General features: G+C 41.3%; 1 protein-coding gene across 10 annotated transcripts in view; it reads left to right on the forward strand.

Moving 5' to 3' along the window:
* Positions 1 to 27,410, forward strand: part of RPS6KA5 (ribosomal protein S6 kinase A5) — a 200,612-nt gene that overhangs the window by 97,267 nt on the left and 75,935 nt on the right. For 7 of the 10 annotated variants that reach the window (XM_086319117.1, XM_086319110.1, XM_086319114.1 and 4 more), the window contains 2 exons: positions 16,038 to 16,153; positions 18,962 to 19,069. The exons of 1 other annotated variant lie outside the window; for it this stretch is intronic. In XM_086319117.1, coding sequence (XP_086175243.1) covers positions 16,038 to 16,153; positions 18,962 to 19,069 — 224 coding nt within the window. The remainder of the gene's footprint in view (positions 1 to 16,037; positions 16,154 to 18,961; positions 19,070 to 27,410) is intronic. 2 more of the 10 variants (XM_086319118.1, XM_086319121.1) reach the window with 1 other exon arrangement.

Here is a 27,410-nt window from a genome sequence, read left to right on the forward strand (position 1 = left end):
TTCAGTGGTATCACCTACTCAATGGACATGAGTTTGAGCAAGCTCTGGGAGTTGGTGAAAAACAGGGAAGCCTGGTATGCTGCAGTCCGTGGGGTCTCAAACAGTTGGACACAACTGAGCGACTGAACTGAACAGATACTTGACATGTTGTGTTAAAGTACCCGATTTGGTGTATGTGTGTAGGGCTTCCCAGGTGGTGCTAATAGTAAAGAACCTGCCTGCCACTGCAGAAGACGTAAGAGACGTGGGTAATGTCAGGAAGATCCTCTGGAGGAGGGCATGGCAACCCAGTCCAGTATTCTTGCCTGGAGAATCCCATGGACAGAGGAGCCTGGCAGGCTATAGTCCATGGGGTCACGTGGAGTCAGATACAACTCAGCAACCAGGCACGCGTGCCCGCAAGGCAGGTCATACACGGCCTTTAGATACTAGACCCAAATGACTTGGATTTAAATTTCAGCTTCATCTCTTAATAACTGTGAGATCTTGAGCAAGTCACTTGGTTACGAGCATGATATACAAATTACTGATGTATCTATTGGTCTTTTCCACATAACACACTACCCCAAATTAAATGGCTTTGACGTAGCCGTTTGTGGGGACTCACTCTAGGCTGGACCACTGAGGTGTTCACTGTGCTAGTCTCACTTTGCTCTTCTTGCAGTATCCTTTCTCTTGGTTTGCAAACTGAAAAGTGTCCGTTTACTTTAGTAACATAATGTTGTTTTAAACCCTAGGCTATGCTGCTATGGGGTGGAAGTTGCACTGCTCTGTTCAGAAGTGAGTGGAGGCTCTTAGGCAGGATGACAGCCATCCCAAGACGCTGAGATTCTCTTCTTCAGAACTTGTGAGCGTGTTGGGTTACATGACAAACAATTAAGAGAAGTAAGGTTGCAGATGGGTTAAAGTTATTAGTCAGCTGACCTTAGAATAGGGAGATTATCCTGGATCATCCGGGTGGGCCCAGTGTAAGCACAGGGTCCATACAAGTGGAGAGGAAGGGAGGAGAGGAGTCAGGTGGAGATGTGCCTGCAGGAGGGTTAGAGTGACGTGATTCGGGGTGAGACGGGGTGAGATGTGATTCGCCGCCGTGCTTGCTCGGGCGATGGAGGGAAGGGGCGGTGAGTCAAGGCACACGAGCTGCTGCTTCCGTGCTGGAAAAGGCAAGGAAGCAGACTTGCCCCTGAACTCCCAGAATAAAGGCAGCTCTGCAAGCACCTTGATTTTTAGCCCCATGATACCCACACCAGACCTCTAATCTACACCATGAAATGATAAATGGGTCTTATTTCAGACCAAGACGAGTGACTTGTAGCTGCGGCGGAAGAGCAGAGAGCGCGCAGGAGCGACTCGGGCACGCGGGCCGCTCTTTAAAGGGCGTCTGCTGGGAGAGGAAAAGAAGGAGAGGGCGGGGCATGCGGGGTTCAGGGAGGGTGCTCGTGTTGTGACTTTAAAGGACTTCTGCTGGGAGAGGAAAAAGAAGGAGAGGACGGGATATGCGGGATTTGGGGAGGGTGCTCGTGTTGTGAAGTGGGTGAGATTTTGTGACTTTGAATTTTCACATTATTTATGTGATTTTTGTTGTTATTTTTATGCTTCTTAGAAACACACTCCAGCTACTGTCACATAAAAATCTTTAAAGCAATGTATTTGCATTTGAATAAAAGCAAGCTATCTCTGCAATTTTAAAACTTGAGGATTGCTCTAAAATATCAATTATTTAAGAAAACTTCTCTTTTGCTTAATACTGACTAAAACTAATTAGACCCTGTGGTACTTTCTAGAAATATATGTTAAACATTTATAAGCTTTGAAATTATGCTTACATTGAGAGAGTAGATGTCAGGACACCATATATTTGAATTTTATTTTAAAATTATAATTAAATATGTCATTATTTTTTAGTTCTATAAATTGTAACTTATATCTATAAATCATAACAATAGTTAATAGTCATTTAAAAAAAATGCTTACTGTATGTTTGGCCCAAGTTTAACTCTAAATAGCTCATTTAATCCCCATGACAGTCTTATGTGTGATGGAATTATTTGTATTCATATTTTATAGATACAGAGTATGAGCCATGCTACATATAAAGATCATCACTTAGCAACTACAAATGAAATGTAATCATTTTCATATAGGAAGTTCCCTTTAGTTTAATCAAGGAACCAGTAGTCTGTACAAGCGTCATACAAGGTGTTCCATTGTATGGGCTGTAAATAAATCTCATATAATGTTAAGTTGGTAAATGTTTTATAAAAGTCACCTTGATGAAATGTGCCTCACCGCTCCAGAGAACATATCATACTTATTCACTGGTTTATTTATAATCATTGTCACGAAGACATGCTGTTGATGGTCCCCTTCTTTTCTTCTGTTATGAACAGAATGTATTTTGAGACTTATTCTGAACATTTCTAGGAGGGAAGAGATCAGAATTTAAAGAGAGATTCATCAGGAAAGGTGTTTTTACCATATGATTGTTGTTGTTTAGTTGCTAAGTCACATCTCTCTTTTGGGATCCCATGGGCTGTAAGCCTGCCAGACTCCTCTGTCCACGGTATTTCCCAGGCAAGAATGCTGGAGTGGGTTGCCATTTCCTTCTCTAGGGGATCTTCCCAACCCAGGGATCGAACCTGAGTCTCTGGTATCTTCTGGGTTGACAGGTGGATTCTTTGCCCCTAAGCCACCAGAGAAACCCTGTAAAGTTGTTATTGGTTCCGTTTTCCTTTTCCAGGACAGTGGTCCTGTCCACTGGTCCATCTAAACTGCAGTTTTTAGCTATTAAAATATGTAACTTTTTCTTTCTTTCTACTTTTCCTGTTAATAAACTCAAGATGAAAAATTAACCCTCATTCTCCTGTGTGGCTACAGCAGCCAGTAAGCAGAGTATTGCATGTTTATTCAGTTCATGCAACCAATATTAATGAATACTTGATATTTGCTGGTGTCCGGCCCTGTGCCTGGCAGTGGGAAAATTGCCCTGGGACTTTGACCTGTCTCATTGATACTAGGTTGCAACTTTGGTTTCTGTCAGGATACATTGAAATTAGCTTCTAGAATGAGAAGTAAAACTCGTGATTCAGTTTGGTTTAGTCGCTTAGTCATGTCTGACTCTTTGCAACCCCATGAATCGCGCACGCCAAGCTTCCCTGTCCATCACCAACTCCCGGAGTTCACTCAGACTCACGTCCATCAAATCAGTGATGCCATCTAGCCATCTCATCCTCTGTCGTCCCCTTCTCCTCCTGCCCCCAATCCCTCCCAGTATCAGAGTCTTTTCCAATGAGTCAACTCTTTGCATGAGGTGGCCAGAGTACTGGAGTTTCAGCTTCAGCGTCATTCCTTCCAAAGAACACCCAGGGCTGATCTCCTTCAGAATGGACTGGTTGGATCTCCTTGCAGTCCAAGGGACTCTCAAGAGTCTTCTCCAACACCACAGTTCAAAAGCATCAATTCTTCGGCACTCAGCTTTCTTCACAGTCCAACTCTCACATCCATACATGACTGCTGGAAAAACCATAGCCTTGACTATATGAACCTTTGTGGGCAAAGTAATGTCTCTGCTTTTGAATATGCTATCTAGGTTGGTCATAACTTTCCTTCCAAGGAGTAAGTGTCTTTTAATTTCATGGCTACAGTCACCATCTGCAGTGATTTTGGAGCCCAGAAAAATAAAGTCTGACGCTGTTTCCACTGTTTCCCCGTCTATTTGCCATGAAGTGATGGGACCAGATGCCATGATCTTTGTTTTCTGAATGTTGAGCTTTAAGCCAACTTTTTCACTCTCCACTTTCACTTTCACCAAGAGGCTTTTTAGTTCCTCTTCACTTTCTGCCCTAAGGGTGGTGTCATCTGTGTATCTGAGGTTATTGATATTTCTCCCGGCAATCTTGATTCCAGCTTGTGCTTGTGATTAGAGAAGTATGAATCTATTTGTGGACCATGCTCTCTATAAAGCTTAAGTTTGTATGAGTCTACTGTTTTAGAGGATTTGGAGGGTTGTTTTTTTTTTTTTTTTTGTATTTAGGATTTTAGAATTATTGTTCCCCTACTTCAACCTCATTCTTTCCCTTATCTTCCTCTACTAATCCCTCCATTGTGCTCTATGAATAATCCCGTGTGCACAAGCTCCCTAAATCTTAACTAAGTGTGCCTTATTTATCTAAAATCAAACCTCCTGTCCTTGGAGGATGGTACTTCTCCAGCAGGCCCTTTCACAGAAGACCATCCACTTCCCCATTCTAGTCCTTAATACTCAACAAAGTGATGATAGTCAGACGTCATTTAAAAGTTAACTGGCTCCCGGACACATGCTTGCCATTTCCAGTGATTTATTCATCAGGTTTAGCTTTACTTTCCTCCAGCTTCCTTCCATCCTCTCCACAGTTTCAGTAACCATGTTGATAATCAGTTCCACACCATGCCAAGCTCTTTCTAACAAGCATACTTGTTTTTGCTGTGCTGGTCTTTCACGCACGCCGTCTCCAGTTGCGACAAGTGGGGGCTACTCTTGAGTTGCGGCTCGCGGGCTCAGTTGTCCCACAGCATGTGGGATCTTTCCGGACCAGGGATTGAACCAGTGTCCCTTGCGTCGCAAGGTGGGTTCTTAACCACCAGAAGCCTAACCACACATCGGGCTGTATCACTCCAACCCGTCCCACTTCTAAGACCTCACAGTCCGATGTGTTCCTTGGCCGTAATCTTCTACTCCTCTCTTTTCTCACACTCCCTGAGTCTGTTCTCCAGTTCGCACTGACTCTGCCTTCCCCTGAGTCTTTCCTGCCCGTTTTCCGGCACCGCCTTTGGGTGGTGGGTGCGTTCCTTACTGGCCTGAGATCTGCCTGGTCTGGCACATCAGCATCACTTGCTGAGTTAACCTTCTTCCTTGCCTGAGGTGGAAGTTACTTTTATTACTCTGCAGATTTTTTCCCAGTACCAGCTTTCTAAGCTTTCCTCATGTGTCTCCAAAATGTGTCAGTGGGGCCTGGCATGAACTTCTTGCTGGAGTTTCAACAGACTCCCACGAGGGTCCGCTGGGGTCACACACCTCTCCTGAGTCTCCTCGCCTCTCCTGCCTCCCAGCCCTGCAGCCCCTGCCGCCGCCCCACTGTCTGACTGATGCTGACAGGGATCAGGGCTGCCTGCTGCAGACACTTAGGTTTTCTTCCCCTCTCCTTTCTTCTGTACCTTCAGGACTTCTGTATCTTGGAGTATGCCTGTCAAATTGGTAGAAATTAAAAATAATGGTAATATCAAGAGTTGGGGAGGGACTTCCCTCGTGGTCCAGTGGTTAAGACGCCACACTGCCAGTGCAGGGGACGTGGGCTCGATCCTTGGTCAGGGAACTAAGATCCCACATGCCACGCAGCCAAAAGTAATAATAAAATAGTGTTTAAATTTTCTTTTTTAAATAAATGTCAGTTTTAACAAAAAGAGTTGATGAGAACTTTGTTTTCTAAGGCGTCCATTCAGTGTTGGTGGGGAATATAAATAACCTTTCTGAGAAAAGTACTTATAACAATTGGCAGCAATTATTAAAATTAATAGGTATGTATGTTTTGACTTAGGGTCAGAGACTAAAGCGCTCTGTTATCTAATGAATATGTGATCAGAAGCCAGATCCTGGGCTGAGGAAGAGTAGTTACAAAGAGCATTAGTGGGGCAAGTGACAAATTTTGAATAGAGAGTATGGATTAGATAATAGTATTTTTATCATTGAGTTTCTGATATTGATAATTGTCCTGTGGCTATATGAAGGAGCGTTCTTTTTTTTTTTTTTTAAAGTATTTGCACATTGAAGGATTTAGGAGCGTGATATCTCCAACTTATTCTCAGTTGGTTCAGGGACAGTATGTGCATGTATAAAAACTGAGAGAATACTAAAGCAAATAAGCAAAATGTAAACAGTCGATGAATTTGCATAATGGATATATAGGGATTCCTTTTGCTGTTCTTGCAAGTATTTTTTGTAAGTTTGAAATTGTATCAAAATATTTAAAAAATAAAACCCCCAGGGAAGGCATTATGGTCTAGGAAAAGCTTTATAAGTCAGGCCCAGATATAATGGACTATCTTCACCAGCCTTCCTTGACCAAGAATGTAATTCCAAGTTTTATGCCACTCCTCCTTATGATATAAGCCTGTGGAACAAGATTAGAGAATAATTTTTCCAAACAGGATTATCCAAGTTTATACCTTTGTTTGCTGCAAACTTTGCTTTTTGTCTCAAGTCATTAAAGTATAATGAGAAAGACATATAGATTACATTTATTGTCCTGTGTGTATTATTTCTCACAGTTGAACATATGGTGAGATTTGGATTACACACAGTTGGAGGTTCTACCCTCTGGCAAGAACCTAGAATGTAGCTCTTTGTTGCCAAATTCAGATCCATCTGCTTTAACTGGCAAATGAGTTGAGATGGTAACTGCAGGCAAGGAAGGCCAAGCAATTTTCTGGAGAAGACAGGCCTGGGTCCGGTCCTGCTGCTGCTACTGCTACTGCTACTGCTACTAAGTGGCTTCAGTCGTATCCGACTCTGTGTGACCCCATAGACAAAAGCCCACCAGGCTCCCCCGTCCCTGGGATTCTCCAGGCAAGAACGCTGGAGTGGGGTGCTATTTCCTTCTCCAATGCATGAAAGTGAAAAGTGAAAGTGAAGTCGCTTAGTCGTGTCCCACTCTTAGCGACCCCATGGACTGCAGCCTACCAGGCTCCTCCATCCATGGGATTTTCCAGGCAAGAGTACTGGAGTGGGTTGTCATTGCCTTCTCCGGGGTCCAGTCCTACAAGATAGAAATTGACTTTCTTAAGTTCTGTGTCAGAAGTATGTCAGTGATAATCTTAGCTTGGCACATTCTCAAAAAAGGTTGAAAGTCATTGTTTACTGTGGCCATTGAAAAGCAGTCCTACTACAGACCCCTAGGAATGTCTCCTTTTGAGCACTGTGACATTCTGATGAGCCCTCCAAAATTTAACCATGAAAAGCATGTAAAATGGAGACATTTTATGACCAAATATATAGAATTATGGGACCCCAAACCTTTTAGATATCTGAAGCACAGAATAGGTGATTTAAGGCCGTTTTTCTCACAGTGATTAGCAATGCCAGTTGTCCGATGGGGCTCTCCCTAACAAATGACAGTAAAAACCGTATCAGGGGGGAAAAGGGCAGCTCTATGTAGCATTTAAAAACATTCCTGTTTTTAGATGTAGAAAATAGACTTATGGACATGGGGAGAGGGGAGGAGAGGGTGAGATGCATGGAGAGAGTAACATGGAAACTTACGTGACCCTGTGTAAAATAGATAGTCAACGGGAATGTGCTGTATGGCTCAGAAACTCAAACAGGGGCTCTGCACCAACCTAGAGGGGAGGGAGATGGGAGGGGGCTTCAAAAGGGAGGAGACACATGTAAATCTATGGCTGAGTCATGTTGAGGGTTGACAGAAAACAACAAAATTCTGTGAGGCAATTATCCTTCAATTAAAAAATAAATTTTTTAAAATTCCTGTTTTTAGAGTTAATCTGCCCATGTTCATAATCTTTATTCTTTCACTTAAAAGATTATGTAGCTCTGGGTAATATTTTTAACCTCTCTGAGTTTCACTGTTTTCTAGAGATTAACTTACTTTCTCTGGGAATTATACTAGTATTTAATAGCACCAGCTTCATAGCATTGTTTTTGAGTATCAGATTTGTTATCATATCTAAATAGAACAGGCACATTGAAAGTGCCCAGTATCTCTAGTTGTTACTATGTCGTTGTCTAGTCTTAAAAGCAGTGAGCTGTGTTAAGATACAGATTTTAAAGGAAGTCAGCCAAAACTCTGTTTTACATCACTTTAGTTCTTATCTGCCAGGAGCCCTTTCCCACTTACCATGACGAACTGGGGTTACTGAGGCTCTGCTTCTACACACACAGCAGTGGCCAGCAGTTAGATCGAGCCAGCACCACTTAGTCCATTTTCATTGTTTGTCCACAGAAGCAAAAAGCCTCAGGAATATCAGTAAAAACTGAACATTCTCATGCTGTTTGTTCCCATAAAGAGGATAAAAACTGTCAGCATTGGCTTAAACAAAAACCAGCCGTCATGCTTGCCGTTCGTTTTGGAAGAAATTGGCAGACACTTGAGAAATGTAATTTCTAGAGTTCTAATGAATGCATAATTTTGAAAGGAAAGTTATTCAAGGTAGGTAAGTTGGCATGGACCGAGGCCCACCAGACAGAGTAGATCTTAAACAACTCTGATAGTAGACAGTTTCCACTCAGGTGCTTTATTCCATCTGAGCTTTTCAGTACTTTTTTTTTTTTTTTTTAAATGGAGGAATGTAATTTATGCCCAGTTGGCAAGGGGTGGGAGTGGAGGAGGGGAATGGGAGCTCCTTGAGTTATAAAGCTGAGAAGAATCTTCCTCTCAGATGTCAGTAACAATTTGGGTTTTCATATCTCTGACTGTATTCCCACCACTGCTAACTCTCCCAGAGTCTGCCTGCATTCCTGATTCCATTGTTCTAGGAATATATAATTCAATTCAATTTAATAATAATCTTTGTAGTCTTTTCTAAAGTTTGTTTTATATGTTGTCTCACTGCCTGGCTAAGAGGTTTTTAGTCTCAAGAACAAGCGTCAGCATTCCCCTCTCCAGAGTTGCTGGCTCTCTGGATAAACACAGAGGTATAAAGACACCAGAGTGCAGTTCCAGCACACCCTCAGAAGTCAAAGATCCTGTTGACAATGAAAACCCATGCTCCACTTCACTTTCGTAAGCTCTGAGCCTCATCAGTCCAATTCCAAGTACAAGAAGCTCCAGGACAGCTAATGCCAAGCAAGGCTAGAAGTCAGGGACGCGCAATCTGAACGCTCAGAAGCAGTGGTGCTGGGTGTCTGCACTGTGATGATGAGGTGCTTGTTGCTGGCGAGCTGGAGGACACGCCTCTCAGATGTGTCCCTTGTGCTGGCAGTCCATATTTTGGTTTGTTTATAAATAAACTTGATTGGTGTGTTTCCATTCAGATTTATAATGCTGTCTTAAGAGTGATGTTCTAAGAACTGTTTTGGCTTGTAACTCCTTGTAGAATCTAATAAAATCTGTGGCCCCTCCCTTCTCAGTAGAATGCACATACGCTTACATATACTTGAAAAAATTGTGCATAATTTCAAGGAATTTACATGGAGCCTCCTCTTAATGATCTGAAATTTGCCTTTCTCTTCGGCAACCCACTCCAGTGTTCTTGCCTGGAGAATGCTATTGGACAGAGGAGGCTGGCAGGCTACACTCCATGGAGTTGCGAGAGTCTGACATGATGGGGTGACTAAGCCACCACCTTCCTGAAAGGATTCCAGAAGGGCTGTCTTGTCCCTTTTCACATTCTGACAATGTGTGATTCAAGATGGTGCTGATGATAAGTACCATTTATTGAGCTTTCACTATTGGTTAGACACCTGTGTGTTCTCCTTTCTGGAAGTGAACTCTGAATCGTCCCTTTCACATCTGCCCTTGCCGCAGGCTTGTGTACTCAGCTAAGGGTCCGTGCCCTCCTTTCATGTGCTCAGGGTGGGCTGGACCCTGACCACCACTGCCGTCACCCTTCTCCCAGGCTCCATCACCTCTCCTTGTTCATTGAAGGTGGCCTCCCTACTTCCGCTCTTACTGTTCTCAACAAAGAGCCAGTCATTGATCTATCAAAATGGAAGCCTTGTCATACTACTGTTGCACTCAGAATCTTCCCTAGGCTTCTTCTGTCATTCAGAGTAAAAGACGAAATCCTTAAAATGACCAGAACCTCTGTGCTGTCCAATGCCAAAGGAAGGCCATAAGAAAAAGTAAAGAGAACTGAAAAATGATAAATGGGGAAGCTAAAATGGCAGACTGTAGATATATACTTACTCTCTTTCCTTTCAGCCTCTTTGAAAAGCATAAAACTATATAAGGCAATAATTATAATGTATTGTTGACTTTGTAACGCATACAGTTGTGCTATATATAACAATAATGTCTCAAACAGGAGGAAGAGAGAGTAGGCCTATGTGGGAGTAATGTTTGTATATATCACTGGAATTAAGTCGGTATGAATCTCACACTGTTTGTGATAATATATGGTAAGCCATAGAGTAACCACTAAGAAAATAACTTAAAAATGTTTACTTAATGAAAAAGAAGTAAGGAGGAATAGAGGAACAGAGATATAAAATATATAGAAAATAAAAAAGTAAAATAGCAGACGTAAGAAGAACACTACAAAAAAGACCTTAATGACCCAGGTAACCATAATGGTGTGATCAGTCACCTAGAGCCAGACATCCTGGAGTGCAAAGTCAAGTGGGCCTTAGGAAGCATCACTCTGAACAAAGCTTAATGGAGGTGATGGAATTCCAGCTGAGCTATTTTAAATTCTAAAAGATGATGCTGTTAAAGTGCTGCACTCAACATGCCAGCAGATTTGGAAAACTCAGCAGTGGCCACAGGACTGGAAAATGTGAGTTTTCATTCCGATCTCAAAGAAGTGAAAGTGAAGTTGCTCAGTCGTGTCCGACTCTTTGCGACCCCATGGACTGTAGCCCACCAGGCTCTTCCATCCATGGGATTCTCCAGGCAAGAATACTGGAGTGGGTTGCCACTTCCTTGTCCAAATCCCAAAGAAAGGAATGCCAAAGAATGTTCAAACTACCACACAATTGCACTCATCTCATAGCCTAGCAAAGTAATGCTCAAAATTCTCCAAACTAGACTTCAACAGTACATGAACCGAGAACTTCCAGATGTTCAAGCTGGATTCAGAAAAGGCAGAGGAACCAGAGATCAAACTGCCAACATCCACTGGATCATCAAAAAAGAAAGAGGATTCCAGAAAAACATTTATTTCTGCTTCATTGACTATGCTAATGCCTTTGACTGTGTGGATCACAACAAACTGTGGCAAATCCTTCAAGAGATGGGAAATACCAGACCACCTTGCCTGCCTCCTGAGAAACCTGTGTGCATGTCAAGAAGCAACAGTTAGAATTGGATATGGAACAATGGACTGGTTCTAAATCGGGAAAGGAGTACGTCAAGGCTGTATATTGTCACCCTGTATTTTTTAATTACATGCAGAGTACATCATGCGAAGTGCTGGGCTGGATAAAGTAGAAGCTGAAATCATGATTGCCAGGAGAAATACCAATAACCTCAGATATGCAGATGATACCACCCTTATGGCAGAAAGCACAAAGGAACTAAGCCTCTTGTTGAAAGTAAAAGAGGAGAGTGAAAAAGCTGGCCTTAAAACTCAGCATTCAAAAAACCAAGATCATGGCATCTGGTCCCATCATTTCATGGCAAATAGATGGGGAAACAATGGCAATAGTGAGAGACTTTATTTTCTTGGGCTTCAAAATCACTGCAGATGGTGACTGCAGCCATGAAATTAAAAGAAGCTTGATCCTTGGAAGAAAAGCTATGACAAACCTAGAGAACATGTTAAGAAGCAGAGATATTACTTTGCCAACAAAGGTCAAAGCTATGGTTCTTCCAGTGAAAGTGAAGTGAAAGCCTCTCAGTCGTGTCCAACTCTTTGCGACCCTATGGACTGTACAGTCCATGGACTTCTCCAGGCCAGAATACTGGAGTGGGTAGCCATTCCCTTCTCCAGGGGATCTTCCCAACCCAGGGATTGAACCCAGGTCTCCTGAATCACGGTGGGATTCTTTACCAGCTGAGCCACAAGGGAAGCCCTCGTGGCTCATACTGGCTTTTCCGGTAGTCACGTATGGATGTGAGAGCTAGACCATAAAGAATGCTGAGTATCGAAGAATTGATGCATTTGAACTATGATATTGGAGAACGCTCTTGAGAGTCCCCTGGACTGCAAGGAGATCAAACCAGTCAGTCCTAAAGTTAATCGATCCTGAATATTCATTGGAAAAATTGATGATGAAGCTGAAGCTCCAATACCTTGGCCTCTTGATGCAAAGAGCCAACTCATTAGAAAAGACCCTGATGGTGGGCAAGATTGAAGGCAGGAGGAGAAGGGGATGACAGAGGATGAGATGGTTGGATGGCATCACCGATTCGATGGACATGAGTTTGGGTAAACTCTGGGAGTTGGTGAAGGGCAGTGAAGCCTGGCATGCTGCAGTCCGTGGAGTTGCAAAGACTGAGTGGACATGACTGAGTGAATAAACAACAACATCAAATCCAATTGTACCAGTGATAACATTCAATGTGAATGGATTAATAGGTACAGTCAAAAGACAAGAGACTGTCAGATGAAGGGAAAGATCCAACCATACACTGTTTATAGTGGATACACAGTAGATTCCAAGGTGTGTTGTTGTTCGATTGCTCAGTCGTGTCCAACTCTTTGCGACCCCATGGACTGCAGCACGCCAGGCTTCCCTGTCCTTCACCATCTCCTGGAGTCTATTCAAACTTGTGTCCATCGAGTCGGTGATGGCGTTCAACCATCTCATCCTATGTTGTCCCCTTCTCCTCCTGCCTTCAGTCTCTCCTGTAGCGCCACATGTGGAGCTTCCGATTCAGAGGTATAAATAGGTTAAAAAAAAAAGGATGGGAAAAGGTAAGTCATGCAAACAGCAACCACAAGAAAGCAGGAGTGGCTGTGCTAATAACAGACAAAATATACTTAACAAAAAAGTGTTAGTAAAAATAAAAAAGAGTCACTTCACATCGATAGAAGGTCCTATGTTTATGGATTGAAGGCCTTTATATTATTAAGATGGCAGAACTCCCCAAACTGATCTGTAGATTTAACAAACCTCTCTCAAAATCCCAGCTTATTTTCTTATGAAAATTGACAGTCATTCTAAAATTTATATGGAAAAATCAAGGAACCTTAGAATAGCTAAAACAGTTTTGAAAAGGAAGAATTAAATTCCAAGACTAACACTTTAAAAACTTACTACAAAGCTACAATAATCAAGAAAGTGTGGCACTGGAATAAAGATAGACATAGAAATAATAGAATAGAATTGAGAGTCTAGAAATAAATGCTCACATTTATGGTCAATCAATTTTTTGACAAGGATGCCAGTGAGGAAAGAATAGTCTTTTAAACTAATGGTGCTGGGACAGCTGGATAACCACATGCAAACGTATTTCATATGTTCCACGCAGTAAGCCATAGAAAGATACTAAATAATGTTTTTATCCAGAAAAATGCAAATTAAAACCATCATGACACACCACGACACACCAGACCTACCATAACTCACAGCATATACAAAACATAACTCAAAACAGGTCAAAGGTGAAAAGTAAGAACTAAGCCTGTAAGTCTCTTAGGGGAAAACATAGGGGTACATTTTTTGACATTGGTTTCGGCAGTGATTTCTTAAATGTGACATCAAAAGCAAAAGCAGCTAAAGAAAAACAGATAAATTGGGATTTCTGGGAGGGAGTGTGTAAAAATATTTTAAATTTGAATCTATAATGATGGTTGTACAAGTTTTCATATGTGAAAAACCATTGAATCTTACACTTCAAACTGGTGGACTTCACAGTATGTGAATTATACTTCAATCAAAATAGAAAAAACCAAAAGGGGCAAGGAAAAAAACCCTTAATAAATGTTTCACAAAAGAAGATATAGAAGTATCCAGTAAGCCATGGAAAGATACTAAATAATGTTGTCACTCAGGAAAATGCAAATTAAAATCATAATGACACACCACTACCCACCAAACAGACCTACTAGAATTATAACTACTGAGGGTACCGGTTGCTGATCTTATTAGAGACTCCCGCTAACCTCACGTCCCCGCCGTAGATGAGGACATCTGTTCTGTAACGGGAGTCCAGGTGTCATAGCTCCTGCTGCGGTAGCAACCCTCACATCCCTCACGGCCCTGCCGTAGACGAGGGCATCTATCCTGTAGCGAGAGTCCAGGCGTCATAGCTCCTGCTGTGGTAGCCCTTTGGCTGCCTCTCTATCTGCCTTCCCGGTGTTGAAGCCTGGACCACCGGATAGAGTTGGTGGTTCACCTTATACCGTGTGCAACCCTGTGCCTGCAAATGAGGCATATGTTATGAATGTCAGGTCTGCTCCTTGGGCTGTTGGCCTGTTCTACAAGTAGGAAAGCCACTTAATGTCGTTTTAGGTTTGTCTTCTTAGATCTGTAGTTAATTTTTCTTAGTCTCCCCAGTAAATGAAAGTAAAACACTTTTTTTGTGCTCTGAGCAACAGTAATCTCTAGTGGTTCTGATTCCCGTTTTATTAAGAACTGGCACCGAGAGAGACTCACTTGCTCAGGTCAGGACACAGTGGAGCCATTGTCTGTGTTAGTCACTTGGTTGTCTGACTCTGTGACCTAGTTCAAGTCTCTTGATTATAAAGCCTAAGTTCTTTGGATTATATCAAGTTGCCTCAAAGACAGGAACACATTGGTTTTTTTTTTTTCCCACAACCCACTTGCCTTTGAGTGTCAGAGTGATGTTTTCAGACTCCAGTATTTATTCCAGTGTAAAGGATTTGTGTTCAGTTCATAAAGCACTAAGCATGTGTTGAGTGCATACTGCATGGAAGCACTTGGATTTTTTAAGATGAAAACGTTGATCGTGACTTTAAAAGGCTCAGAACGTAGCAGAGAAAGAAAGTGTGCAGATATTTTCAGTGCAGCAAGATAATTGATGTGGTGTAAGTCTAAATAAGTACAGTGGGTTACATAGGAGGAACTAATCCACTCTGCTTGAGTGGTGATTGAAGAGATAATTGAATAGGACATTCAGGGATGCGTAGGAGTTTGTCATTTGGTCAGCTGACCTATGAACACCTACTTCTGGGCCATGACTAACAGTGGCAACCACGTTTAAATAAGTAACTACTTAAAGGTAGAAAATATTCATTGTTAGTTTGCAGGAGTGCTGTGTTCCTTTACACCTTTTTAATAATTAGTTTTGTGTTAGGATATAATTAAGTGCAGAAATCCGGAAGTATCTGGCAAAATACAGAAGTCTTAGAAGGGCAGTGCTTTTTGCTCTCTTGTGCGTTGTAAAATACGTTGCCACCCAACTAGCTTTTAGAGCTCTTTCATTCTGTGGAATCTGCTGTTTGGAATTTAAATGAGCAAGATAAAAATCTGTGAGTTTGTGAAGATTTTCCTTTGGTCTTTGATCAGATTGTGGTAAACGTGACAGATGACTATCCCCGGGATGTGTGCTTTCTCAGGCGTGTCTTTTCGCCTTCGTGACCCCCGCCTGCGACTGTTTCCTAGGTGTGCGTTGCTTCTCACACACAAGTGCTGTCTGTGGAAGTCATGGTCAGTTTCTGATCAAACTATTAGCAGTTTATCAGTAAGTGTCGTCTTAGAGCCGATTATGGACTCTGTTGTGGCTTATTATTATTCAGCTATTATTCAGCTCCTTGTTTATTTTTCGCTGTAGCTTGTCTCTTATTTCATTATTCCTCGTGGGATAAAAAGGGCAAATTGAAAGGGAAACGCACCTCTTTTCATTTCAGGTTTTGATTCAGCTGTGTTCTCCTGCTCTTACTTTTGAGTTACATGGCGCAATAAGAAGATTACCTGCTACTTAATACACAGTTTTGGAAGGACTTTCCAGACAATTCTGAAAAACAGGGAATCTGCTTAAAAAAAGTGACTGGCCATTACCACAAAGCAATGGCTGGGATTTCTGTTTGCTTTGTTTTACTCCGTTCATGTTACTTTAGTTACTGTAGTCGTTGGTGATTTGGTACTTTACAGCAAGTTAAGATTGTGTGGTGATGGCACAGGTTTCTGATTTGCTGCATTTGGGAAAATTGTTCAAATATATGCAGATTTCACATAATAGTTTTAATAGCAATATTCTATGCTAATTCATTTGATTGCATTTTAGGGTAGTCATTAACTTATAAAACTGTATTTATATAAATTTAGTAATATTTTCTATATGAAACTATATACTAAGCATTCTGCAAAAATAATATATTAAAATTAGTGCCTTATGGTTAATCCAAAGTGATTAAAAGGAAATACTTCCTTTAGTTTATGAATACAAGTCAAAGACAGAAAAACTATATTTCGTTTTTAGATTATATAAATGGTGGAGAGCTTTTTACTCATCTTTCTCAGAGGGAGCGTTTCACAGAGCGCGAGGTGCAGATCTATGTCGGAGAGATCGTGCTTGCCCTCGGACACCTCCACAAGGTAAGACGCTCCGCTTCCGGGGTTTGTCTTTTGAAAACTCTGTTAACAGGTGAGGATGGAATGAAGAGAGCTAACGTGTTGATGTGTCGTTGTCTTAGTGGAGGTGGTGGAGGCATTTTACAGACCACAAGCAGTGTTTCAGTTTCAGCCTTCCCTCTTTAAAAGTCTTTCTTTCCTTTTGTAGTTCCCGAGATGCAGATTAAAAAAGCAGAACCTGAGCACTTTTTTTTTTTGGTTTTGTTCATGAAAAATCCTAATGCTTATTACACAGTATCATTAGAATTAAAAAAAAAAAAATTATTCTTAAAGTAACCTTTAAGATGAAACCACAAGTCATAATATGTACTTCCTTAATTGTGACTTACTCCACTGCAGACTCTGCCTGTATTCCTTCAGGGTATGTTTCCCTATTAGCTTGAGATAATTGAAAGAAGCACTTACCTACAGACCCAGCCATCCCCCTGCCAACTCTGGCTCTCTTTTCCGTTTATTTTGCCCCGAGGTCCTCTCTTGCTCCCCTCCATCCCTCCCGCTCCATGACCTTTATTGACATGAGCTTAGTTACTAAAAACTTTAAGTGGTATTCATGTATGTATGTGATGCTGTTTGAATTCTGTAAAATCAGCTTAAATTTAAAAAAATATTATTTCAGATACTGTTAATCTTGATCCAAGATATTTTGACTAAAAACTTTTTAATGAGGACACATTATTGTAGAAGCAAACAGTCATTATGTGGATTAGGCTTGTATGTTGCCTAAGAAATAGAAAGTACTAGAATATTTTTTATCATAATTGTGTGAGACCACAAGGAGCATGACCTGAATCACTACATTTGGATAATATGAGTACGTCATAAAATCACTATTTTTCTTTGTTATATGTTCATGTTCTAAACTAGATTACAGATAAAAAGAGATGAAAGAGATGAGTATACAGCACAAAAAAGAATGGAGAGAAATGAGGGGAAAAGATGAAACTTTTAAAGGGCAGGGAGATTGGGATTGCAACATGGAAGCAATGGATAGGAGAGGCTGTGAGGAAAGATTAGAAGATACCGGAAGGAAAGGATGAAGAGATGGGTGAGTCTGGGCCAGACAGAAGCATAACCAGGCAGGGAGGTGGGGACAGGGTCGGAACAGGAGGCCTAAGGGGAATGAAGGAAAGGGAGATGAACAGGAAGGGAAGTGAAAGTGGCTCTGGGGCTCAGGGCTGCAGGGCCATAAAGCAAGGGGAGCCTCAGGTGGGTGCTTAAGTGCTTAACTGAAGTGTGGGGAGAGGCATCCGTGTTCCTTCTGATAGAATCCATGGTGTGGAGGTAAGCTTTATGCCTTTAGTTATTTTTGTGGGATATATACACACACACACATGTTATTGTATGTATGTATGTATGTGTGTGTGTATATATATATATATATATATAATACATGCATCAGATTGGACCTAGTAATAGGCTGAAAAGCTTTGTTTTATGCTTAGAGGAATCAGATGTAATTTTTATAACATAAAAATGATGGTGAAATCACCATAAATATAAGTGTAAATACAAAATGCAAAGCTCCAACAAATAAGCTAGTAAATTCAGCTTCTAATTTGTATGAAAACTGTTAATTCTGTTTATTAAAGGGAAAATCCATCAACTTTCATTATTATTAAAACAGGGTAATCAGAAACAGAGAGGTAGAGAATATGATGATACCAGATATAAATGTAATTGATATGGAAAGTGTATACAGATTAGATCTTCGTTCAGTTTCTCTTAATCTTACCTTGTAAAAAGAGAAATACAAAGAAATATAGCACAAAGCCAGAAATGTTAATTTTGGTATGTCTACTAACACTGATTTTTCAGGAGAGACAAAAACGGGGAGTTTACTTGGAACTGATGTGGTAAAGCAGGTAGTAAATGACTTATTCCTAAAATCTTTTCTGAAGAGGTTGTTTGGGGGAAAAAAAAAAAAAAAGTCATACTGGTTGTTAGGTGCTTGTGGGCTTCAAGTCAGATATCTCTTCAGCAGACAGTGCATTCACAATAAACAGTCATGTTTTACAATATGGGGGGGAAAGGGTTCTTGAAAGAAAATGCCTAGTGTTTTTCCTTGTATAATCTTTTGATTTTAAGAAAGTATCAAGAATCTTCTTTTTCATATACTTGGTGTTGATGAAAGCACAAAGTATTAGGTTTGCTAATGCTCAGTATAAAGAGTTTAAAAACATTTAATCCAGGCTGACGTAATATGAAACGGGGAGTTCTTGTCTGTCAGGTACTGCTTGTATAACTTGGGTAGATTTATTTATGTCATATAATTAAGATGTTTTACAATAAAACTTATATACAAAACAAAATAGAGGGATAGTTGGAAAAGTACAGTGTAATTATGGTGCTCTATGGGAAGAAAAAAAAGGCCAGTGCAGGAACTGGTTAACCAGGAAGGCCTTCTGAAGCCGTTAAGAAACGATAGACATGAATTGGCTAAGAAAGCCCCTGAAGATCCTCTGGAGGGAGGATGAAATCCATCACGAAGAGTAACCCAGGAAGGAGCAGTCGTCAAAGTAGACCCCAGAGAAGCTAGTCCGACAGAAGTGTTCCCTCATTATGGGGAACGTGGTTCCAGAGGCCCAAGGAGCCCAGCAGATAAGCAAGGAGCTAGAGGAACTTAGATCTGCTCTGCCTATGACAAAAGTCATCACAGCACCCTGAGCAGGAGAATGCCTTTTTTGGTTTGTTTTCAAGGTTCATAATAAAGACTTTCCTAGTTTATTTTTTGAAAATTGTTATTTTAAAATGCATCTTTGTTTGTTTTTACAGTTGGGGATTATATACCGTGACATTAAGCTTGAGAATATTCTGCTTGATTCTAATGGCCACGTGATGCTGACAGATTTTGGTCTGAGTAAGGAGTTTGTGGCTGACGAAGTGAGTATTCTATTTTAATTTGAAGTTAGTAAAGCAGAATGTAAACAATGATGAAAATTGACTGTAGAAGGAGCATTTAATGGGATAGTACTAAACAAATTATGGACTTTTGTACAAGTTTGCCCAGAGGAACATTTTGATATGAATGACTGTAAGGTATTTAGTTTGAAATTAACATGGAAGCATCCTGTTAGAAGTAACCCTTTCATGGATGTATCAGAATTACAAAACCAAATTACACATTTAACTTTCTCTGTAAAATATGACTAAAATTTTTAAATAACCCTTTGGGCCTTTTAGGAGAATCCTAGCTTAGATAATAGCCAATGAAAAATTACAAAACGGGGACTTCCTTGGTGGTTCAGTTGTTAAGACCCCTGCTTCCAGTGCAGGGGATGTGGTTTGATCCCTGTTGTGGGAACTGAGAGGCGCGTGCCCGCACTGTGGCCAAAACAGAGGATCACAGAACAAGCAGCGCGGCGCACACGTTACAGAACAGAGCGCGCGCGGCGCACACGTTACAGAACAAGCAGCGTGGCGCACATGCAGAGGAGGCCTGTCTTACGGCCCTTTAAGCTCATCTGACAAAAACAGCAAGGATCTACTTACTAGACCTAAGCTTTTAATAAACTTGCTGGGCTGTTTTGCCCATACAAATTAAAATGTAATAACTGATGGACAGATTTTAAATATGGAGGACTCTGCATTTTCACTATTGGTTAAAACTCATCACAGATTTATTTACTCACATTTAAAATTATACATTTTTAGTTGTAATTAAATACTATTTATGTAGCAATTATAAATTAAAAGTACGTTTTATACTACTAGTCTTTCAAGAGAGCTAAGTAAATTTGAATGCCAGTTCTTTTCTGTCCAAGAAACTCTGTTATAATATACGCAATTATAGTAAAATTTTTGTAGTAAAGGACTTTGTGTTGTGAAACACATTCTTGGATTCTCGATTAGGTGTATCCATTTCTGATTGTTTACTTTTTAGAATATTTCCAAAACAGTCTTAGGTGAATTAGATAAGTACTAAAAGTATGAAAACAAAGGATCCCAGTTTTTTTTTTAATCATACCTATCTCATTCAATCACTTATGAATAAATTTTTCTTGACCTCCTCTACTATGCTAGGTATTGGATAATACAGTGACAGATTAAGGGGAAATGGTCTCTACCTTCATGAACTTGAGGATATAACAATATATTCATTATCTTTGATAGGAAAATCATAGTTATAAAGCAGATGAGATGAACTTTTGGGGAATTTACTTCAAAGTTTGGTTTATCAAATTTTTCTTGTTTAAAATTTTAGAAGCAACTTAAAAAAAGTGACGGATGAAATATGTTCATGGTTGTTGCCTCCCTAAACCCTGCTGCTGCTGCTAAGTCGCTTCAGTCGTGTCCGACTCTGTGTGACCCCATAGACGGCAGCCCCCCAGGTTCCCCTACAAGTAAAAGAAAAGGAGTGAATTGGGTGTGCATGCAGAAGGGAGAGAGGATCACTGAAATGGAAACCTGACGGATCAGTGGTGCTTTCAGAGAAGGGTCTGACTCAGAAAGGGGAAATCTTGGGGGGGGGAAACAAACCAAGAACCTCAGTTAAGTCCTGTTAGGAGGCCAGAAGGGGGAGTTCTAAACAAAGACCAAGGGGAAGGAGGAGATGCGTCTGTTTTCTTAGCAAGAACTCAGCCAGTGAAAGGCTCATGATCCAGCCGGTGAAAAGCTATGGACACTGGTTCGCCGTAGCCCTCAAAACTGCCTTTTCCCTCAATTAACACGATCTGTTCTACACTCTCCCTGAGGATTTTCTTGTGGCTCACTAGAGATGTGGATCCCAAATTGCCATTCTTTGTTGATTCCCAATAAACCCTCTTTTGTAGAAGAAAAAAATGTGGGAGGAGGCGGGAGGAAAACAGCAACCAGATTCTGGGAAGTGGACAGCAGAAACACTAGTCGTCATCAGTTGCCACCCCTGAAGCATCTGAGTCCTAAGCCAGCGACAAGGAGAAGCCCCAAAGCAGGCTGATCTGCACCTCTAGCCCCCAGAAAGGCTCAGGGATTAGTCCTCATCACAGGCGTGCAGGACACAAGAGGATCTATTGTAAGAAACAGATACCTCCCCTCCAAGACCCCGTGTCTGCACTACTGCACAGAAGGCCTTGCCCTCCTGATCCTCGTGGAGAGCTGTGAAGGCTAAACAGGCAGACTGTGGACTCGGGGACAAGGGCCACGGGGGAGGGCAAGGACACCGGCGACTCCAGGAGGCAGCTGGAGGACGGACCCTCACCGTGGGACTGCTGTGGCCTCTGCTGCCCCCGCACTCTGAGACAAGAGTGGGCAGGACCCCTCTCTTGGAACAGCAGTCTGCAGGTGCTGGCGCCTGGGGTTCTGCCCGTGAGGTGGTCCGCCCAGACCTCCCGAGTGACACCTGAGGCTTGACCACAGCCTCAGCCACAGAAGCATGTTCCAGACGGTGTCGCACTTTGTCTTTCTGTTTTGGTTTCGGTGTTTGTCTTAGTTTGCTCTGTCCTACCGTATATTCAGAAACATTCTGAGAAGGGCTCTGGTGACTTCAGTAGACCAGCAGAGGATCCTGGCATGTGAAGACAGAGGACCCCCCTCTCCCCGCACAGAGAGATCTGGTGATCACTCTTTCCTCTCTCTGTGGAACCGTTCATGTATTTACTCATTCACTCCATCTATTTGTGGAGAGCCTTCTATCTGCTAGTCTTCAGGCTCTGGTGATACAACGATGAAAGTGAATCCTGTGTTTCTGGACATGTTCTTCTGCGCTTCTGGTCATTTGGCAGATGGCAGAAACAGACTTGGCCCTTTTTGTTAGAAACCAAAGCAAAAATAAATAAAAATCAAGCATGATCAGAGTTACTGGGCTTTAATACAGATGAGTCAGAGCTGCTGAGTAACTGAATCAGCTGTGTCACTTTTCACAAGGGAGGCTATGTTTTTTGCTGGACGTGTCAACAGCTACTCCTCAAGGGAATGAAGGGAATTCTTACTGGATGTCAGTGTTTGAAGCTTTGGTTGTTTAGGTCCAAAAATGAAATAATGGGATTCAGTCTGAAGTGGAGAAGTAATTTATGGATTCTCTGGTTATTCACCAATTGCAGCCTAGCTGCATTTTGTGTAGTTATGTGTTATTGTCTTTTCCCCTCAGACGACCGGCTTACTCTTGCTCTTAGCTGAAGAGGACGATACCACTCTGCTAGGCTTTAGGTTTAATTCTCAGGGCTCAAGGAGGAAGCTTCTTTTTCTGAGTCCCCTAAACCTCAATCGAACGAGCCTATTAAAACTCGATGTAATGACCCTGTGTTCTCCTGATTCCACCTGCATCTGCTCAGCAGGTTTCCCTGTCTGGACCTTTTACACCTCGACAACATTCCCATCCAGCGATTTCTGTTTCAGTTAGCTAGCATTCCTTTTTGGTTTCATGTGTCAGCCTGACATGTCAAAGTACCATCTTTCTTGGAATGAGCTGTTTTGTGTGTTCCTCTGCTACCTCCTTGGTTTTCAGCGTAAGCTTCACTTTGAAGGGTTTCCTCCTTGGTTGACAGTTTACAGAGAGGTTATGCATCTTTGTCTCTGACTGATCCCTCTCCTTTTCTCCCTTTTTCTTCTTCCACTTGGACGGTTCCCATCACCATTTAAGCCTAGTCTCTCCTGTCTTAAGTTTTTAAACGGGAGAGGACTGAGTGGTAAACGGCGAACAGTCCCAGAATCGCACATTCCCTTTCAGCTCTGGTCTTGTGTTTTCCTTTGTCAGTATTTGTACAAACGCCTGCCTGTCACTCACTCCCTAACCTACTCCAGTGTGACTCGCACCTCCCACCAGTTGACTGACCCTGTTCTTGCCTCGGCCGGTGCTGACCTGCACTCTGGGTATTGTCGAGTCCTCAGCTGACTTGACTGCCTGGTGGTGTGGAGCTGGACATCGCCTCTCAGCCTGGCCGCTGCAACTCTGCGCTCCCCGCCTTGCTTCCTCAGTATGCATGACCTCCCGCTGGTGTGTCTCCCCTAACTCTCTCCTAGATCGCGTAAGCTCAGCATTTCTAAAACTGAATCACCATTCCCCTACCCAAACCTACTTCTCTTTTGGTTTATCACAGTTTCATGTATTACAAATTCTGCTTTCACTGGACCTAGGAAATGTATTTTTCTGTTTAATTTTCAGGATTTTACTTTGTTTGACAAGTCTTTTTATTTCTTGATTTTATTTATTTTTGATTGGAAGATAATTGCTTTACAAAATTGTATTGGTTTCTGCCATACATCAACATGAGTCAGCCGTAGGAATTCTCATGTCCCTCCCTCTGGAACCTCCCTCCCACTCCCACCCAGGAAGTTACTTTTTCGACATGTTTGAAGTTTCTTTTCGTGGCGTGCTACTGACTTGTCTGTATAGTTGTTTTCTGTTCGTTGCTGGCTGCACCGTGTGGCGTGGGGGGTCTTAATTCCCCCACCAGGGATTGAATCCTCTGCAGTGGTAGCACCGAGTGTTAAACACTGGACTGCTGGGGAATCCTTCTGTGTTTATTAATTTAATATTCAACAAGTATTTGGTGAGTACTGCTGTGTGCCAGGCATTGTGCTGGACTCTGGAAGTACAGTAGTGAACATAACAAATTCCTGCCCTCGTGAGCCTAGATTTTAGAGGTATTCATCACTACGTCATATAATTATTTCTAGATTGCAGGTTGCTAACTAAATTGTATAGTGGATAAAATTGATTTATTTTAGAAGCCTTAACAATATTTCATATGATAATGAACAATTTACAAACTTGGTTCTTTTACTGATATGTTTTCTCAACACAGAATTTGATAAATCCCTTGAAAATCTGAAAAGAAAAAAAAGATATTTCTAAATATCTGCATGTTAATATATGCTTATCATAGGATTTTTTTAAGGATGCAGTTCAGCAAACATTTTTCCAGTTCTTACTATGAGTCAGCCTGCTAGGTAGTGAATACATGGTTTTTAACATTGAAGACTTTAAAGGCATTTTTCTAAAAAGGGCATCTGTTCTTACCTGTTTATAACAAAATAATGTCAAGGCAATATATTCATGTGTATTAATTACACTATACTTAAATATGGTATATGCATTCTATGTTTTCATAATTTAATATTGAGCATTTGAAAGATTCACAACAGATTATTAACATGAATCCTCAGGTAGATAAATAAAACCGGAAGAAAAATGACATCCTGACATTTAAAACAGAAGTATCTAAGTTAATTATAACTCACTACCATGGTAGCTGGACATGGAACAACAGACTGGTTCCAAATAGGAAAAGGCTGTACACTGTCACCCTGCTTATTTAACTTATATGCAGAGTACATCATGAGAAACACTGGGCTGGAAGAAGCACAAGCTGGAATCAAGATTTCCGGGAGAAATATCAATAACCTCAGATATACAGATCACTCCACCCTTAGAGCAGAAAGTGAAGAGGAACTAAAAAGCCTCTTGATGAAAGTGAAAGAGGAGAGTGAAAAAGTTGGCTTAAAGCTCAACATTCAGAAAACTAAGATCATGGCATCTGGTCCCACCACTTCATGGGAAATAGATGGGGAAACAGTGGAAACAGTGTCAGACTTTATTTTTTGGGGCTGCAAAATCACTGCAGATGGTGACTGCAGCCATTAAATTAAAAGAGTATTTACTCAGCCGTTAAAAAGAATACATTTGAATCAGTTCTAATGAGGTGGATGAAACTGGAGCCTATTATACAGAGTGAAGTAAGCCAGAAGGAAAAACATAAATACAGTATACTAACGCATATATATGGAATTTAGAAAGATGGTAACAATAACCCGGTGTACGAGACAGCAAAAGAGACACTGATGTATAGAACAGTCTTATGGACTCTGTGGGAGAGGGAGAGGGTGGGAAGATTTGGGAGAATGACATTGAAACATGTAAAATATCATGTAAGAAACGAGTTGCCAGTCCAGGTTCGATGCACGATACTGGATGCTTGGGACTAGTGCACTGGGACGACCCAGAGGGATGGTATGGGGAGGGAGGAAGGAGGAGGGTTCAGGATGGGGAACACATGTATACCTTTGGCGGATTCATTTTGATATTTGGCAAAACTAATACAATTATGTAAAGATTAAAAATAAAATTAAAAAAAAAAGAAAAAAAAGAAAAGACGCTTACTCCTTGGAAGGAAAGTTATGACCAACCTAGACAGCATATTCAAAAGCAGAGACATGACTTTGCCAACAAAGGTTCATCTAGTCAAGGCTATGGTTTTTCCTGTGGTCATGTATGGATGTGAGAGTTGGACTGTGAAGAAAGCTGAGTGCCGAAGAATTGATGCTTTTGAACTGTGGTGTTGGAGAAGGCTCTTGAGAGTCCCTTGGACTGCAAGGAGATCCAACCAGTCCATTCTGAAGGAGATCAGCCCTGGGATTTCTTTGGAAAGAATGATGCTAAAGCTGAAACTTCAGTACTTTGGCCACCTCATGCGAAGAGTTGACTCATTGGAAAAGACTCTGATGCTGGGAGGGATTGGGGGCAAGAGGAGAAGGGGACGAGAGAGGATGAGATGGCTGGATGGCATCACTGACTCGATGGACGTGAGTCTGAGTGAACTCTGGGAGTTGGTGATGGACAGGGAGGCCTGGCGTGCTGCGGTTCATGGGGTCACAAAGAGTCGGACACGACTGAGCAACTGAACTGAACTGAACCATGGTAGCTATTAAAAAGTTCTATAGATTTTTTTTTCTTTCCAGAAAATAGAAAAATGTAATCTTTGCCCAGTTCAGATAATGTTATTCATTAATTAATTCTTTGAACATAGAAGAGGCATTTTTAGTGTGGTGGAAAGAGTGCATATTGCAGTCCAAGGATCTTTCTCGGGCTCTGCTTCCCGGCTCTGTCATGTCGGGTCAGTCAGTAGCCCCCCTCAGTCTTCATTTCTTCGTCTATAAAATAGTATTTGTCATATGTAATGTATATGGTTTTCATCTGGACACAGTGAGGTAATGCTCATGGAAATACTTTCCAAAGTGTAAACCACGATATAAATACCAGTTTCCACTTAAAGAGGCACGTACGTATTTAGATTTCCGATTACTGTGAGCAAAATCAAAACATACGAATGAGAATTGTACATTATTCTCCCTCAATATCCTTATTTGTAGCAAAGTTTTAAATGACCTCTTTCTCTGATAAGCACCTAGTTAATTATGTCACTTTCGGAATTCTGCTGTTACACCGTGCGGATCCCAGGATGCCTGGATGAGGTTCAGGGTTCATCAGGAGCCGCTCTGCGTGAGGGGCAGACGGGCAGCTCCCCAGGCGGAATTTAGTGTCCCCTCCCGACGGGCCTGCAGTGGCGTCCAGCCATGATTCCTTCCCTCTGTGTGTGCTCCCAAGGAGCCTGTTAAGTCTCTGTCAGTGAGTCCTGTAGTCATTTGCCAACCTCTGTGACTCTTGGATAATTTTAGTTATTTTAAGGTATATATTGAGATGGATGTGCTGGGAAAATAGGAGACCTATAAACCAGAGTGTTCTTGTGGCCCCAGTGTTTCCTCTGGTCAAACAATAGTACACAGTATTCAGGTACGAAAATGCAAGCTTTAGCTCTGTGAAGGTTTTTTACAGGTTTGTAAAGCGAACCTTTGTAAAGGTTTTTTTCCATCAGATGTCAGAGCAGGTACCCTGCCCTCAGATGGGAGAAGGGGGAGGGAGACACAGATGGCTTTTTCCTCAGGTGTCTGCCTCACAGGTCCCTTAATAACTTTTTTTACGGTGGAAATTTATTGGCTCAGGTAAGATTTATTCACAGTACTATTTCTTATCTTAAGGCAGGTTCAGTGCACAGCTTGAGTAGACAGGTTTTGTGTAAAATTACATCACAGGGCTAGTGGGGACAACTTTTGAGTTGAGATTCTTTTCAGAGAAACTTCTATTGTATATTCTGTTTGTTCAAACTGTGTTGAAACATGCTTCCCTGGTGACTCAAATGGTACACTGCCTGCAGTGCAGGAGACCTGGGTCCCATCCCTACTCTTCATTTACTTGAAAACTATTTAGTCAAATTATTATCCTATATTAGTATAGGATATATTAATCTATAGATATAACATATATATATATATATATATATATATAAAAATAAGTTACTTTCATCTATTTTCTAAATGTCAGGGACTTTCAAACCCCTGAGGGGAATTTAGCAAAAGACACCCTGGAATATTAACATTGCATAAATGTGATTAATAAATATTTGTATTTTTCAAATTTCATTAAAAATTTTTATACTATATAATATTTAAAATGTAATAAAAATACAGA

The sequence above is a fragment of the Bos grunniens genome, chromosome 10 (assembly GCF_055505025.1).
Source record: "Bos grunniens cultivar Pamir isolate PY7600 chromosome 10, Bosgru_T2T1.0, whole genome shotgun sequence".
Classification (NCBI taxonomy): Eukaryota; Metazoa; Chordata; class Mammalia; order Artiodactyla; family Bovidae; genus Bos; species Bos grunniens.